Raw genomic sequence first — 17,407 nt, 5'->3', positions numbered from 1 at the left:
ATCCCCTCTCAGCTAAAGAGCCTGTCACCTTTCAGCACCATTACAACAACCCATTTTAATGATGTTGAAACGTGACAACCCTGTTAGGCGAGTGACATGAACCTGCAGTTGTGAAACCCGTCTTGCACAAATAACATTGACCCATATTAACACAGGGCTTATCTTAGGATATGAGATTAAACTTGTGCTCAGTATCCCATGCACACAAGGGGTTTGTGTTTTAAAGAGGTGTAACAATTACTTCCTATAAAGCGCAACAGAGACGGGTGGTTCAGGTTCAAGAGGCCAGAACAGCCTGTTTATCATTTGTGGACAATGGTGAAGCTATTGGTGATGGCCTGTTGCTGGGTGAGCAGTTGTTAAGTGTATATTCTTGACAGCAGTGTTCTATTCAAAAGCTCATTAACAAGGACGGTACCCAAGAAACTGTCATCAATTTCTTCACCAATTGTGTCTGTATGTGACACTCATTACAGCTTTTTGTATTGTGAGATCCATTAGCATTCCTTGTTTTTGTAATCTTGTGATCCAGGCATGGGTTGTTGCATCACTGGACGAACAGTACTTGGTTATGATCTTGAGTCTAAGCCGGAAGGTAGGAAAGAAAGGTCCATGTCATCTGAAAATTTGATGACATGGGGGTTGGGATACAAACTCTCCTGGTTGCTTCTGTACAGAACAAAAAGCAGCAGAGAGAGAGGATACATGCCAGTGTGGGGACCAGTGCTTCAGTAAGGTTTGTTAGAGTACTTTCCATTTACCCTGATTATCTGTGATCGTTGTGTCAAGAAGTCGGTTAATCATAGGATTAGCGGTTGTTTGAGATGGAAACAGGACAGCAGTTGTATGCCAGGATATGAGGTTGCAGTGTGCTGAAAGTGGGTGAAATTTGGCAAACATCAGCCTGGCTGCTTCCGCCTCTCCAAATCACTACAAGTGTGCTAGAGCAGTAGTCGTTAGTCCAGTCAGCTCCCCTCCTTCCCCCTCATTTCTTTTAGATTTTCACTAAAAGCAATGAATTCATTGAACTGACACAAGAGACCACACTTACTCATTGCTTTTAATTTTGCATATGAAGAGATGGAGTGTTAGCTGTACTTGAGGAAATGAATGCATTTGTGAAGTCCCTTACAGGTTGCATCACAGCAGATGCAGTATTAGCAGACCGTGTCTGCATTTCCAGGACAGAAGTTTGTGTTTAAGACAGACAGAGAGGCAGAGACAGAGAGAGAGAAAGAAAGAAAGGAAGGAAGGATGAAAGAAAGAAAGAAAGAAAGAAAGAGAGAGAAAGAAGGAAGGAAGGAAAGAAGGAAAGAAAGAGGTGTTAATAGAGCCATCACTCAGCCCTTTGGCAGTGATATCTTGTTTTCCTCTCAGACTTGGCTATGTATCGGTGCCCCTTGTGTGTTATTGCCGGGCTGAAGCATTGGTTGTAGATCACTGTGAAAACTGTGAAGCACAGGGCACAGTGGTCTCCTGAATGACAGCAGCGAACCCTATTAAGGAGAGATATTGGACATCGGCATGTCCTGGGAACATGCAGATGAACCAACAACATCCCTGCACTGGCCACAAGATGCAAATGAGTAGAGAATGTTAGAACTGCAAACAGAAACCCCACAGCACCATCAGCACCATCACATTCTGCCTCACACTTTGTTTGAGCCACATCTCCCATGATAACAGTTTTCTCATTGCCATATGTGTACTTGCTACAAGGTGTTGTGCCAGAGGGGCATCCTATAGTCCTTGCTTAGTGTTGCACTTCGTGATCTATATTCAGCCATTTCAAGAGCAAAGATAATGTTATGCTGTTCCCAGAGACAGTTAAGTGCTTGTGTTTCCCCCTGGAGTCACATGTCCCACTACCAGCCTCCGGATAAATCGCACCGGAGTATCTTTTCTTTTGTCTCGCCTAATCAGTCTGCAGCAATATTTTCCACCTGCTAAATAAAAAATAAAAAATACGAAAAGTGAATGGACAACTAACTTAAATAAAAAATAAACCCAGTAATTCTTGACTAAACCTCACTGCTGTTGATATTTATATTTGAGGTATTAGTTTCAGTGGCATTAAACTGTCATGTTGGTAAGCATTTGTATAATACCTGATCTATTAACAAATGAGTCATTACTTGGAGGGATATGGCTTTGTTTGACGGCTATGTGTTTGTGTATTCATGTTCCCATCTATCATCGTTTGGATGCGTACTCACGTCTATGTTTTGCATCTATCCAGACACAAACACACCATGTCAATGCTCCGTGTGCAAAACAAATTGGAGCACTCTGTACAAGAAAAGCTTGCCAGGGGCTAGTCATTTTGAAATTAAAAGCATGTCTCTTTGTTCAGCCTTAGTTCCAGGAATAACGGAGAGAATGTGAATGTGTCGCACGGAAGGAAGAGGAACACTGTGTGATTCCCTGGCTGTGAAAATCACAGCACTTGCTCAGTCTTTTATCTATCCCCCTCAATCAGGAGACATCCGGCAGGAAAGGTAGGAGGATTAGATTAGCTAGAGAGGGAGAGAGAAAGAGAGAGTGGGTTCTCTAATCCTGATGGGGTTTTCAGAGGTGCACCCATCACTGTGGAGAAACATGCAGTGTGCGTCGGGGAGTTGGGATCGGGAGGGGTGGATGCGGGACGGTTTGCCTCACTAAACCCTTCACACTTGCATGAAAGAGGTTCCAGCAAACTAGAGGATTAGCCAAAGTGTAATTACACTTGCAGGGCCTCAGAAGTAGCAAAACGTGCGCTGACTGGAACACACCTCAGACGGGCAGGGAGGAAGGGAGTAATGCCTGTTAATACGTTGCCGTTGTAGTTGTCGGTGAATTCTTCAACTGAATTAACAGTCTTTAGTGAACACCAACATCTGAGAGATCAAAGACGTCTTTATGGGACTACTGTAGATCTGCCTGAACGACATTTAGGATGGCTCCGTCTTCTTCAATTTCAATGAGATGTTTATTTCCATAATTTATACAACTTTTTTATTTCAGGGAAAGGAGCTGTGGATTTAGTTTGTGGACATATTTAACAACTGATTAAACACAGTGGTTGTCAAAAAGTACTAATTTCTATAGTAGGATTGCATTGCGATAAAAACTGTGACATGTTTCAGGTCCTGTCCCACAGCCCAACCAGTTCACCCAAGAGTCAGACCTTGGAAACTCCGATAAAATCACGATTTTTACATACATTGAGAAGAAAAACAAAACATATATTAAGGCAACAAAATATTAACAAACAACAGTAATGACATGTATTATTAAACACTAAACAAGGATGGCACTCTTTTAGGTTCGCAAAATAAAGTGTAGCTTAGTTTTCTGCAAAATACCCTTGAGCATTGTCTGCATGTGCCTGTATACTTAAAATATCAAACACTGTCAGTTGAGAGGATTTCGTCTACAGTGGTCTTCCTGTAAATTATTATATTGTACTGCTGTGGCGGAGAATGGACTGTGGGGATGTTGTGTTATTTCTTACATTGTGCACCATAGTGATTTTTTGAGGGGTTTGCAAATGGAAGGAAGAGCGTGAGAGATAGTGGAAGCTTGGGAAGACAGAGTAGGCAAGTTTTGAGGTATTTTGTGTGTGTGTTTGTGTGTGTTGGCAGGAAGAAATCTGATGGTTTGAATCAGCCATCTTACTGCTGTCAATTAATAATTAACTTTTCTATTCCATTTTGTTCAGTCAATCTGTTTGTGTCATTTTATTCTTCAGGTCCTCGAGGTGAGGCCCTGCAGCATGGCCAATCTGGGACACTGCCCCTCTTCCTGGAAGAGCCTGTTGATGCTTACATCGTCAAGAGTAACCCCATCAAGCTCCGGTGTCAAGCTCGGCCTGCTCTTCAAATCTTCTTCAAGTGCAACGGTGAATGGGTCCACCAGAGCCAGCACATGTCTCAGGAGCACACAGACCTGGGGACAGGTACAGTAAAAACTTAACAGATTAAATAAATACTTACATTCATTTGTATACAGACATACACACTGTACACATACAAGATATACAGACACACAACACACAACTTGCTACTTTAAAAAAAACAATCCCATCAAGCCTTCTTCCTGTCACTTTGAGTTATGAGGATAGCATTCATCTCTGATAGCAAGGACTGAAGTCTTAAAAATTATCTTTGCAAATGGGGCTTTATGACAATGCAGTTATGTCCAACCCTGAAAATATATTTGCCTCGCTTCTTTACTGCATACTGTGTGTCACATTTGATCTGAACTGAAATGACAACTGTTAGACCATGAAAGGCACCTACTTGTTCAATTTTAGGATTCGACTTTGAACTCTGAATTGTGCCTTTTACTGATGCAACTTGCTGAAATACAGCTGTTGTTGTTGTTGTTTAAACTTCAAAATATGTTCATTCAAACCACAGAGGAAAATGTCCTTTTGTCTCTAAAGCTCTTGTGTGTTTTTGTTGCATCATCTCACAAAGGGTATTAAATATGAATTCAATTATGTACAGCAAACTGGCAAAAATAAAATCCTGAATTATACTTTCTTTTTTCTCCCTAAATGTACTGTATTGTAATTAGACAAATTCTTAAGTATACGCTGAGAAACGTTACTTGTTTTATCTAGTGGGCGAAAAGTTGTGTTCAAAGCATTAGGAAAACTAAGGTGCTAGTATGATTTTTATTTTTTTTTAATAATTTTGTTTTTATTGTGTGGCCCTATCCATGTGAACAGAAAAACCATAAGTAGTAGCTAACTAATAATTAAGGCCTAGGACTGCACTGAACATCACATGAGTACCATCTAATTAGGTTATAACTTACTGAAAGAGACGAGGATGAAGGCAAAATATTTATGAACCTGGCTTGGCTGCTATTAGTACAACAGTGTTGATGCTTCACTTAACATACAGCACCAATCAATATCTCCCCCCAGAGTTAACAATGGTCCTCTATATTTTTTACTGCCTCTAGTCTGGATTCATAGCTCTGCTCCCATCTGACTCCTTATCACCATTCATATCTGTTTCCACTGGAACAGACAAGGAAGAAGAAATAGGGAAGAGAGAGAGAGAGAATGCTATTCTGAGGGCTGCTTCCTGTCTATTAACACTTCAGATTGTTGCTATAGCACCAGTGCTCAAAGCTGAGGTGACAGTGTTACCAACCTTGCAAAGTTTAAATTTAATGAAGGCAGAAAAATCAAGTCATAATGTTAGTGAAGAGGCTGGAAGAAACCGCCTGAATAAATACACGACTTGATCCTCCTGCCAATAATGTAATTGTATGCATTTCCATCTCCCACCAACATTTCTTTAAACCATGATAGAGATCTTTTCCTATCAATGATGTGTAAATAAGAAAAAATGCTAAAGTTTGCCACATCAAGAGTATTAAAAAGTGTATTATTTAAGAGTGATATATTCACAGTTTGTTTCTGCTGCCCACAAGTGGCAAAAACATTAGTTAATTCAGGTTAGAATATAACCATATCTTAACCATAATGTATTTGGCATAACCACATCCTTTCCATTACGCAGGATGCCCCCAAGAACTGGTTTCCCCTCAACAAATCCTTATGGAGCAATGTCATGAATGCAGCACCCAGTAACAACAATAGGTTTAAATGACATTTAAGGCATAAACTACCAGGAAGCAGCATTCTATTAAAATATGATATAATATAATATAATATACACCAGTGGTGGAAAGTAACGAAGTACAAATACCTGTTACTAAGTAGTTTTTTTCTGTACTTTACATGACTATTTTTTGTTGTTGCAACTTTTTACTTTCACTTCACTATATTTCAAAGCCACTCGACTTTTTACTCCATTACATTCTGCACGAGACCTCGTTACATTGGTATTAGTTGCCTATGTAGCGCAGCTGAGTGGAGCAGCACTGAAAAACACATGTAAAGCTGATAAAGCTGACGTGGTGCGAATCAACTTCAGCCAGCTATATTGAATATAACCATATCTTAACCCTGATGTATTTGGCATAACCACATCAGTGACAGTCCAGCGCAGAGCTGGATGGCCCCAACTCACTTTCCTGTTAAAGGTGAACACAAATGTGAATGTTTACAACTTTGATTAGAGGATGAAGAGGGGGACTATCCTTCTAGGCACGAGAAGAGAAAAAAACTCGGGAACAGCAGTCAGGTAAACGTGTTCTCTCCTCTATAAGTCTGATGTAGATCACACTTGGTCTGCACCATCCATCCATCCATCCATCGTCAACCGCTTATCCTGCATACAGGGTCGCGGGGGGCTGGAGCCAATCCCAGCTGACATCGGGCGAAAGGCGGGGTACACCCTGGACAGGTCGCCAGTCTTGGCATGCACATCTCAGTAAATAATAAGCATCACATATTCAGCCCAGTCATTTTATAAAAAGTATTTTATATATATAAATGTATTGAAGGAAATCTGGAGGAGCCAGTTTGATGGGCCTCATGCAGCTGATAACATTAATATATAGAAAATATCTATCATTTACAGGGGCTGTGCTAAAGTTTGTCAGTAGAGTAGATGTGGGATCATCAGCCGTCTACAGTCCAGACGTCTTTAGCAGGTCCCACAGACCCAGGTGAAATACAAGTAGCCTTAACCATGACGAGCACAGCCAGAGATGTACAGCCAGCATCAGATCCAAGCAGCTCAGACCCTCATGGAACAGTTGCTGCTCCACCAGATGACCCAGCAGATGTCTGTTCAAACCAGCACTGGATTTTTCTAGAAGCGGTTTCTATTCAGGCTTCTTACAGAGGGAGGATTGTAATGAGAGCCTTGTGGTGTCAGGTGTGGCTGTGCAGCAGCTCTTTTTTAGCACTGTGAGTTGCAGGCAGTTTGTGACCGAGTGGTAACGTAGCTGGTAGACTTTTGCAATATAAACATCTGAAAACTGAAGCCAAGTTTGCTCTGTGTGGGACTGTGATCTGCACTTTATCAGAGGTGCTGAAGTTAACATGTGGATTTTTGGTGAGATTGTGAATTGAGAAGTGTTTCACTTAGGTTTGGTTTCTGCCTCCTTGTCTCATCTTAACATTTTCAATTTAGACATTTTCACTTAGGGGTATACTCAGTTTTGTTGCCAGCGGTTTAGACATTTGGCTGTGTGATGTGTTATTTTGAGGGGACAGCAAATGTACACTGTTATATAAGCTGTACACTCACTACTTTATATTGTAGCAAAGTTTCATTTCTTCAGTGTTCACATGAAAAGATATAATCAAATATTTACAAAAATGTGAGGAGTGGACTCACTTTTGTGAGATTCTGTGTATATATATATAATATTCATTATTCAAAAATATAATTTGGTTGAGTAAAAACAGCTTCAAGAACAAGGAAACAGGAAACAGCACATTAATGGTCACACACATAGCATGATGACATCCATCATCTTAAGTTGGCAAACATGCCAACTCAGTACAAGAGGAGCTCACAATCTATAAATTGTTTGCTGTACCTTTACAGCAACATGGTGGGGTCACTAAATCAAGCAATTACATCAGAGCAACACAGAAAAAGACCAACAAGGCAGTGGCTTACTTAACAAAAACATAATTAACTCTGTATAACTTAAATATAAGGCAGTGGCTTACTAAACAAAACAAGAGCAAAATATATTCAAAATCCACCAGCTATACCACAGATGTCTTGTCAGATTTTCCGATGTTCAAGAAGTTCAATAAACACACATATAGACATGCAACATTAGTTGTACAGCATAGAAGATAACCCCCCTCTGAAGTCACTCAGCTAAGCTTGCCGCAGGCAACTCTGCTTGGCATGCTGCTGCTATCGCCATATCAGATGACAGCATAGACCTGCACACCACCAAACTAAAGTCATTTGCATCAGTGGCATGATCGCCACATGTCAACCCTTCGTGAAGGAGCCAATTTAGCCCACTCAGATCACCAACAGGTGCCTCTTATTACCTAATCACTGAATTACAGGTACAGCCAGACCAACTACCCTGCAGCGTCAGTTGCCTCTTGGGTACACTGTCACAGTTTGGTAGTTGCTCTGTTGGTTTTTCATGTAACTGATCAACTTATCATCAGGCACAAGATGATACAAATTGAACATGATGGTGCAGTTTAGTGCTTCAGTATACAAGAAGATAAAGTACAAAATTGACATAAGTAGTGGCCCTCTGGCATGACATACAAATACCAGAAATTAATACAGCTACTTTATTGGATGATGCCTCAAAATGAAAAAAGTGGAGGACAAAATGTCCCAAAAGCAGAGCCAAGATCTGCAGATTTTTAAGAACACTAGATATTTTACAGCCCACACTTGGATGTGACTGCACACTCCAACGGCCTCCTCTGAAAGCAGTAAATAGCTTCGTATGATTGATGAACACATCATTTGTGCACCGTAGAGATGTCCTTTCAAGCATGGCATAATTTAAGCCCAAATAAGGGATTCCACATCCCTCTTTTCGATCTAACATTAAATGAGCAGGAGTGTAAAATAATTCCCCTTTAATGTTGACAGTTTTTGTTTTCAGACGTTTCTCCATTACATATTTATTTTTTTGCTTTGGTAAATTGTGATGGGTTTTGAAACTAAAATGGAAATATAATAGCCAGTAGCAATATTTGCCATAATTTTATGGCTTTGGGAAACAAGGATGAAGCAAAAGTCTCCAATACTTTTAGTGAAATTGTGTTTAAATTATAGTACTGTGTAAAATATGTGATATGGCTTTTCTAATTGCATTCTATGAGCCTTTTTAAAAATAAAAAAGCATGTTTGGCAAACAGAATGCTAAAATCCTATTCTTCATTGCTACAGGTTGGGGGAAAAAACCTATGTCGCTTTCGGGTTTAGCTGGTCAATACGATGGTTAATGCTTCAGTTTTCAGAAACACAATTTTTTTTTCTCAGACACCAGCATATGACTGGATCACATATATCGCTCCAGTATCCACACATGTATATGCAGTTGACATCCTGCCTGTCTGTCATATTTCTAAGGACATGGCTCTATGCATGGAAAACCGGACATTCATGCTTTCATTCTTTCCCCAGAGGATAAATCCTACTGACTCTGGTGATCCCCTGACTGTTGATCTAACGCCAAATTCAAGGTTTTACTTATCCAGTAACATATCTCTTTCAGAGGAATTGGTGAACCCTAATGACTTGGTGACCCCATCTTAATCTTTTTTGGGGTTTATTTCTGTGCTTTTAATAGACTTTCATATTTATAGTTTTGAGAGAATGTCTCGATAACTAGATTGCCATGAAATTTGGTTCAGACATTATTAGTCCTTACAGAGAAAACTCTGGAGATCCCTTAACTTTACATCTATCTTTTTCATTTTATCTTCCACTTTATTTATAATAGCTGTCCTTTGTGCTAATTAGGCAATTTTACCATGCTAACATGCTAAACTAAAATGGTCAACATTGTTAAATATACAGTATCGAATTGACTGTAGGATTTACAGTAAATACCTGGGGAAAAAGTTGCCAATAATGTCCTGTAAAAATGCTGACAAATACTATAAATTAAATTACAGTATATTACAGAATATATTTTACAGGTTTTTGCTGTAAATAAATTACAGGAATTTATTGTTATTTTTACAATAAAACAACAATTAATTGTAATCTAATTTCCAACATTAACAACATGAGCAACTTATAATGTATTTACTGGCAACAAGAGTTGCCAGTAAACAGCTGTTAAAACATCACAATACAGTATGTTGCTGTTCAATTCTTTTACATTTTATTTTTGTGTTTCACCTAATAAACATTGTATTCTATTATCTTTACCTATTAAATAAAACTAGAACCACAGCTGCAACAAAACATTTATCAAAATTCAATATAGTTTTTCAACTATATCAGCTGCTTATATACACATCACACAAAGTAATGAAAGTAAAAACCTTTTTATATACAGTCTATGTCCATGATAACAACCTACATGAAAAAAGAAAGAGCAGCCGAAACAGTCCCTTCACTCATGGTTTCAAAACCATCCCAAGGATGACAACTACCAACAAAAAACACTATATTCTAAGCAGACACGTTTAAAAAAACATAAATCATAATTTAACATTTTTTATTTAAAAGAAATGAAAAAAGTTATTAGCAATTGTTAACAAAACTCCCTTTACCGCTATGCATCATGGGAATTCTGAGGGACAGACCTCACCCCAGACTCACTCACTCACCCAGAACTCCTCTTTCAAACTGCCTTTTGCAATGTAACGTGATTTCACAGCACTTAACTGTAATATCTATTATCTATAGTTAAAACGCACTTTGCCTGTAATTTTACAATATGTCACTGTGGACAAATGCCGTCAACAACTGTAATTATTTTGTGCCTGTAATGCATTGCAATTTACAGTTAAACTTTGTAAAATGACAGAACAAGAAGTTACTGTACAATTTTACTGTAGAAACTACAGCAATTTGTTACAGTGTGTCAATGTGATGTGTTGGCATGTTGACGTTAGCATTCAGCTCAAACACTGCTATGGCCAAGTACAGCTTCACAGAGGTGCTAACATGACTGTACTCTTAGTCTTGTTTGCTTATTGATTGTACATTACAGTCCCTTTTTAAAGAGGGATATGACAACTTCTTTAAAAGGTTCTTGGAACATATTCTTCATGATTGGAAAGTAGCATGTCTCTATCTCTCTCTTCTTTTCTTTTATTCACCTTCCCTCCACTGCCTTCAGTCTTTTTTGTTATCTCTTTGTGTCCTCTTACACGCAAAAAACTAAAACTACACAAAAAATCTAAGCTTGAATGCATCTACCTATATTAATATTGTGTGCTCTGGTTGAAACCCCTAGAAGGATGCCCTGCATGATGATGTGCAGCTTTGCTACTATAAACATGGTTTAGTATTCACAGGTGTAGGATACAGAGGTATTCTCTGCACCTGACCAGGGATTTAGTGAGTGTTTGTGTCACTGACTGTGTCCATATTACTGCTTAGGCCTGTATGCACAGACAGAGGTGGGCCAACATGCTACATGTTGAGAAAATGAACATCTCGCCTCAGCTGAGACGCTTCTGGCTGCTCACCCACCTTCATCTGTAGAAGGCAGTTGAACAGCTGTATCTCAGTACAAGCTATTATAGTCTGACTCAGGTGGTAGAATGGCCCCTGGGTTCAGCAGCAAGCAGGGGGTTGTAGCTATTAAAGCAGTAAGCTGTGAATTAAATGCAGACAGACTCAACAACACATGCCCTTACATTGTTTGACAAGGGGCTCTGAGGCAGAGGACAGAGACCATGTCTGTCCAGGGGCAGCTAACTCAGCTAGAGAGATATATTTTAGCTTTGTATTGAGTTGTCTTTCTCTGATTCAGTCTTAGCTAAGAAGTGGCTTCCAGGAGACAGAACAGCAAACAAGGAAAAGAAATGAGAAAAAAAGAAGAGAGAAGAAAATATCCATTACAGCTTCTGTGAATAGCTTCAACTGCTGCTGCCATAAGCATGAGAAAGGCTGTCACAGTATACGGTCTATTCCAACTGCATGAACTGTGTTGTGTTTCTCCATCTGTAACACGTGTTGCAGAGTGAAAAGATATTTTTTAATATCATGTAATGGCTAAATATTTTATACCTGCAACTCATCTTCTCTGCGTGCTAATCCTGACTGCTCAACTTTTCATGACAATGAGCAAATGTGAGCTGCATTTGTCTTGTGACTTCTTGAAATTTAACGCTGAAGGAAATGGGAGGTCTTTCCAAAAATGTCAAATATACTCAGTTTCCAAACATGTAATTTCTTGAAATTTGTCTAACAGAAGAGATGTACGGGATGCCCTTAATTAGACCTAAAAGAAATAAGTGCACAACTGGGAAATGCACACAATGTTTGACACATAGTGAGTTTAAGCCTTATTATATGTGGCAGTTTAAAAATGTTGTGTTGCACCACAAATACAACCTTGTGCACTTGACAGATGGCTGTTCTGGCCAGACCACATTTATTTAGAGCTGGGTGCCACTGTGCGACACTGTGTAACTTAACTCTTACCCCTTCTCTGAGACAGCAACAAATACAGCAGTGTCAGTTGTTATAAGAATTGTCTTTTCTTGACTTGTGGTTTTGTATTTCCTAATGGAACACTCACCATGAAGCTTAGTAGTTTTATAAGCTTTCTGCCCAGAGACAGATATCATTCAGTATTCCCGCCATCAAAGACATGCATGCTAAAATTCACAATTCCGCCAAAGAAACTATTCTTCTTCTACCACAAGGACCACGGGGGGATCATAAAACAAGACTCTTAGAAAGACATGACCCCACCCCGAGTCTCAACACCCCGGTTCCTAGCCGCTCCGGCCACCACTACCCAGATAAACCCGCTTATCCCTACCTTCTCGATCCCTCATCCCTCCCCTTTGACCCCTTCATCCTTCCCCCCTCGACCCCCTCATCCCTCTCCCCTCGACCCTCCATCCTTTCCTTCCCGAACCTTCTCTCTAACCAAATAAACTACCTGTCATACCTTAATTGCAATTGTTGTCTTCTCTGTGCAGTGAATAAAACTCATCTGAACCAACCACAGATTTGTGAGCACTGGGGAACCAGAATCTTTTGGCTACAGAAACCAAGTGTTAACCAAGGGAAATAGGGTTGTTCGCTTCCTTGCCAGGAGTTAAATGAAAAGATCAATACCACTCTCATCTCGGTACACTAAATGTGAAGCTGCAGCCAACTAACTAGAGCTTAGCACAACGACAGGATATTTCTTGGTCGGTTTGCCTGGCAACCAGTAATGACTCCAGAATATTACTGATCCTAACAAAGAAATAGTCTATAGAACAGAAAATTGTCATTTTTACACAGATAAAGAAACAAGCTATATCGTGTTAATGAGTGAGCTTTTGAGGTGCTAGTAGGTGGATTTTGTTCACTTCGGGCTGAGTCTGGCTAGCTGTTTTCCAGTTTCCAGTCTTTGTGCTAAGATAAGGTTGTGGTGGCTTGTGGCTTCATACTTTCCATACACGCATAAGAGTGGTATATCTTCTCTGCTAACTCTCAGGACAAAAGTAGGGCTGGGCAATATGGCCCAAAATTGAATCAAAAAATATCATACCATTCGATATCAATAATTATCACGATGTCAAATCATTATTTATTTCAAATAAAAGGCTGATTTTTGCTTTTTGAATAAATCAGATGGTTAGTTGTGGTTTTAAACTGTTCTTTGTGGTCAGAACATGACAAAAACTTGCCAAACAGTGGATCACTTAACAAATATGAGGAAGAACATTCAAAACAATTAAGATAAAACTTTTTATTAAATATGCTTGAGTAAAATTAAGTAAAATTTTTCTCAACAAAATGCATATCTTAATAGAAAAATTAAGTGCTAATTTGTTCGTGAAGCAAATGAATTCAATTAAACCTTTATTGACAATATACTGAACATTTGTTATATGGTTATTGAGGAAAATTATATTATAATTATCATTATTGATTTATTATTCATTTTTCCAAAATGTCAAACTTTCGCTTTAAATACATAGATTATGTGGCCATTATAAAAAAGCAAACACTCTTGACATTGTGGATTAACAGGAAGAAGCTTTTGATGGTTAAATGAAAACTTTGAAACAGTATGGTAAGAGCTAAAACAGTCAAAGAGACAGAGACATTAAACCCCTCAGCCAGTCTTATTACTGGTCTCATACCTTTTGAACAGCTGTGGCAATCAGAGTGGCATCTTGAGAATAGCTCACTAAAAGCAGAGGAGAGAGTTTCTCCAAGTAGGAAAATTATGGTTGAGTGATGCAGAGTTTGAAGGCTGGAATATAATAAGGCACAACAAATCTGCTTGTGATTGTGCAGCATTTAAAGACGAATCGTGGAGATATTGAAAGTGAGAGGGTAAGGTAACGTACTCACGTTTCCTGTGATATTGCTGTACTTAACCTACACACTCGATAAAATTTGTACATGAACTCTAGAAATGAATAATAGAAATGGTCATAATTTGTTTAGGCCATTTATATGATTGGTTCCATGAAAAAAAATACATTTATAATTCTGCTGTATCACATCTTATCACAGCTAAAAGTGCATTTCAAGAATTCAGATGAAATGCCACTTTTGCCAGAAAATAAGGAGGCCATGCTGTAAGGGAATATTGCCTGCTGGTAATTCAGTGTTTTTTGATGAGAGAGAGAGGAACAGAGAGCAAGAACGAGTGATAATGAGAACAGAGTAAAGTTTTAATTGTGTCAGTGTGTGAGCTGCTTGTGTCCAGTGCATCCACAGAATGTCACATAAAGTGGCAATACCAATCAACCAGTTTGATGTGTGCAGTAGCCCGTGTGGTCTGCAGGAACCTGGTGTTGTTTGCACATGATTTAATCAATGTAAACACAGTGGATCACTGTGCACAATGGCTCTGCCCCATTCGCTAGGATTCAGATTTATGACAAATGTCCTACCACTTTCAGATGGTTGTAGGGATTTCATTATTGTAATTGAAAAGGAAGGCTGTCATATTTTCAATGTAATACACCTGTAGATGACAGATACTGGTAAATGTTACCAATTAATTTTTAACTTCCTGCAGAGTGTTATTCTGAAATCACATCTATTGCTTGCCGGTGTTTAATTAAAATTATTTGCGTTATCCCTGAATTTGTACCACACTTCCTCTGTAGGATTTAGCATGTTGTCAGAATCACCAAATTACCAGCTGAGTGATGTGTAACAAAAACGAACACGGTTTTTGGATATTTATTGTTCACCAAAATACAAGTAATATTTTTTTTTTGCTTCTTCATTTGAATGAAGCCACTGTCTATCAGTTCCACTCCTTGCACCTTTTGTGTGCAGTTGGTGGGCTAGCAAAAAGCATACATTACCAAATATTGTACCCTAATATTGACACAACATCAGAACAGTATGGTAAGACAAAACAGTCGCACATTCTTTCCCATAACTGTCTCTTGCTTGGCATCCTCTACACCTCCACTCAGTCAAGACGTAATACTGGAATAGACGGCTATAGTCCAAGTCAACCACCTACAAGAGAGAGAAGTCCAGAACAACACAATAGAAAAACTTCTTGAGAGCAGACTCTACAGACTAAGTACAACAGCACCTGTCTGATTTATTTATTTTTTTTAATTGCCATCTCTAAAATATAAAATTTTAATTATGACTCTGACCTTGTATTATATCGAAACAAAATTTTGTGTTATAAATCCATTTTTAAGACTGCAGATCACAAAGGTTCAATCATAACTGAAGTCAGGGATGCTTGATTTTTAATTGGCTACTTTTTTCACACAGTAATTACCTTTCTTTTTTTAAACTTACATTTTTGTTAACTTTTTCTATTTACACAGTGACTGTTGTTGTGTTTTTCATTGAAAACAATAACAGAGACTATAATAGTCGGCCAGTTGGAGGCTCATTGTTGCAGTCCTCATCTTTTGAGTTTGAGTGAGAATTTGATTGAATTGGAATTGAATTTAGTTTGGATATAAAGATATTTTGCTATTCATTTTAGTAATTCTGAGCGTTCCTTGTGGTGGTTGCAACCTTCCCTGTGGGTATGCATAACTGTTGGAGAAACATTGTAAATGTGTATTGTGTATACGTGAGAGAGTATTTTATCCATTCAGACTGAATGTTATGATGTTGAATAATCATAGTTTTGTTCATTTCATTCAGTCATTAATGTTTGTGTGCCCGCACTTTAGCGCTAATGGTAACTGGCCTAATCCAAACCTGAAAATAAGATGCTGATCAGGGCTGACAGTAAAGGCCGCTGTCTGTAGAGAACATATTCAAGTCCATCTTCAGATACTATACGATTTCGGTGGCTGTGAATGCAAGACAATGCCTAAAACTGTATCCTGAGACTGAAAGTGAAGTGCACCTTGGGAGAGAAACAAAGAATTAGAAGTGCGAAATTTAAAACTTTAACATCCTAAATACTTAATCAGTTATTGAATTGTATTGCTGTGTCACTGATCTGAAATCGTATATTTCTCATGTGCCTTCTTCAAATCCAGTATGAAAATAATCTTTTAGCCCAAAGTTTGGATTTTGTCAAGAAGAAGGTACATTGATCTGCTTTCCGGACAACATGATTATGGCAGCACAGTACAGTGTATCTTCAAATTCAGTGCAACAGTGTTATTTCCTCATCCCTTTGCAATTGCTAAGCCTTTTGAAAAATCACAGGCTGATAAGGCTCAGCTGGATGTTCTATATAATAATCGCTATCCAGATATTAACCTGCCTTCAGGAAGTGCTCGCACTGATAAACTCCTTAGAATGATTTTAGGAAGCTGTCGAGTCTTTACAGACAGTAAAACGGCCAATTTCTGTTATTTTTCGGGGAATAGGCTTGGCCTAAAATTCCAAAGACAAAATAAAAGAAGGGCAGAGGCTGTAAACTAAACACCGATTCCTTTGCAGCACACTATATTCTCTGACCTATCACAGAAGAGAATTTTTATTTCTGTCTCTGATGAAATGCTACAGGAGATGGAAATGAATGATAGAACTCAGGAGATTATTGAAGGGCAGAGTGAAAGAAGAGCAGAGAGGAAGTTGGAACAGTGGGGATATCTGTGCTTATAGACTTCAGCTGAAAGGGTGATACCCTGAACAAGAGATAAGGGAAAGAGGGGATAAGGGAAAAAGAGGACATTGGAAATGTAGAGGGCAATGGGAGAGTAAAAGAGAGGCTGGAAATGGATACCAGGTTGGTTGTCTCGAGAAGGAGAGGATAGCGGCTCCTGCAGATTCATTGATGAAGAGATAGTGATTGAGGGAAAGCATATGAATGCAGGGTGGAGAGAGGAAGTATGGATATCTATTCCTGTTGATGCATCTGTCAAAGACTAACTCCACTGTTGTGTATTATGATCCTAGCTGGCTGAGAGATACCATCACCCAGGCATGAACTCAGGACAAAGAAAGAAAGGTGGGGACTGGTGAGGGAAAGTGAGATGCCTCAGAGGCTCTGTGTCACAAACTATTAGTTAAAGAAATTGAAGTCAAACAAATGAAGTGGCCCACAGAGTGAAAACTACTTGTGTATGCAAAACTTGCTCCTAATAAGCAGACACGCGGTTTTTGGATAAACATAAACAAGGCGACTGGGGGAATGACACAAATAAGCACTCGCAGCATTTTAATGGCTGAATTATCATGATTTTTTATGCACGGAGTAATGCGTCCCTTTGGTTCCAGGATTAAGTATGACACACACAGCTGGGACCAGACTGAAGATGTTGCTGGGAGCATGTTCCGCTTGTCTAGCAGGGTTCGTCTGTGTCTGGCCCTTAGCCAGCCCTCACAGCCCCCACATGCTGAGCTGCATGCCGCAATGTCACATCACACAAACATTTCCCCAAAAGCTGAGTTCACATCAGACAGACGCG

General features: G+C 39.1%; 1 protein-coding gene across 1 annotated transcript in view; it reads left to right on the top strand.

Moving 5' to 3' along the window:
• Positions 1–17,407, top strand: part of unc5da (unc-5 netrin receptor Da) — a 183,779-nt gene that overhangs the window by 108,531 nt on the left and 57,841 nt on the right. The window contains exon 2 of the mRNA XM_046067473.1: positions 3,731–3,937. Coding sequence (XP_045923429.1) covers positions 3,731–3,937 — 207 coding nt within the window. The remainder of the gene's footprint in view (positions 1–3,730; positions 3,938–17,407) is intronic.

Source organism: Micropterus dolomieu, linkage group LG13 (genome assembly GCF_021292245.1).
Source record: "Micropterus dolomieu isolate WLL.071019.BEF.003 ecotype Adirondacks linkage group LG13, ASM2129224v1, whole genome shotgun sequence".
Taxonomy (NCBI): Eukaryota; Metazoa; Chordata; class Actinopteri; order Centrarchiformes; family Centrarchidae; genus Micropterus; species Micropterus dolomieu.
The sequence above is the reverse complement of the archived record's forward strand: the minus strand, read 5'-3'. Positions and strand labels throughout refer to the sequence as shown.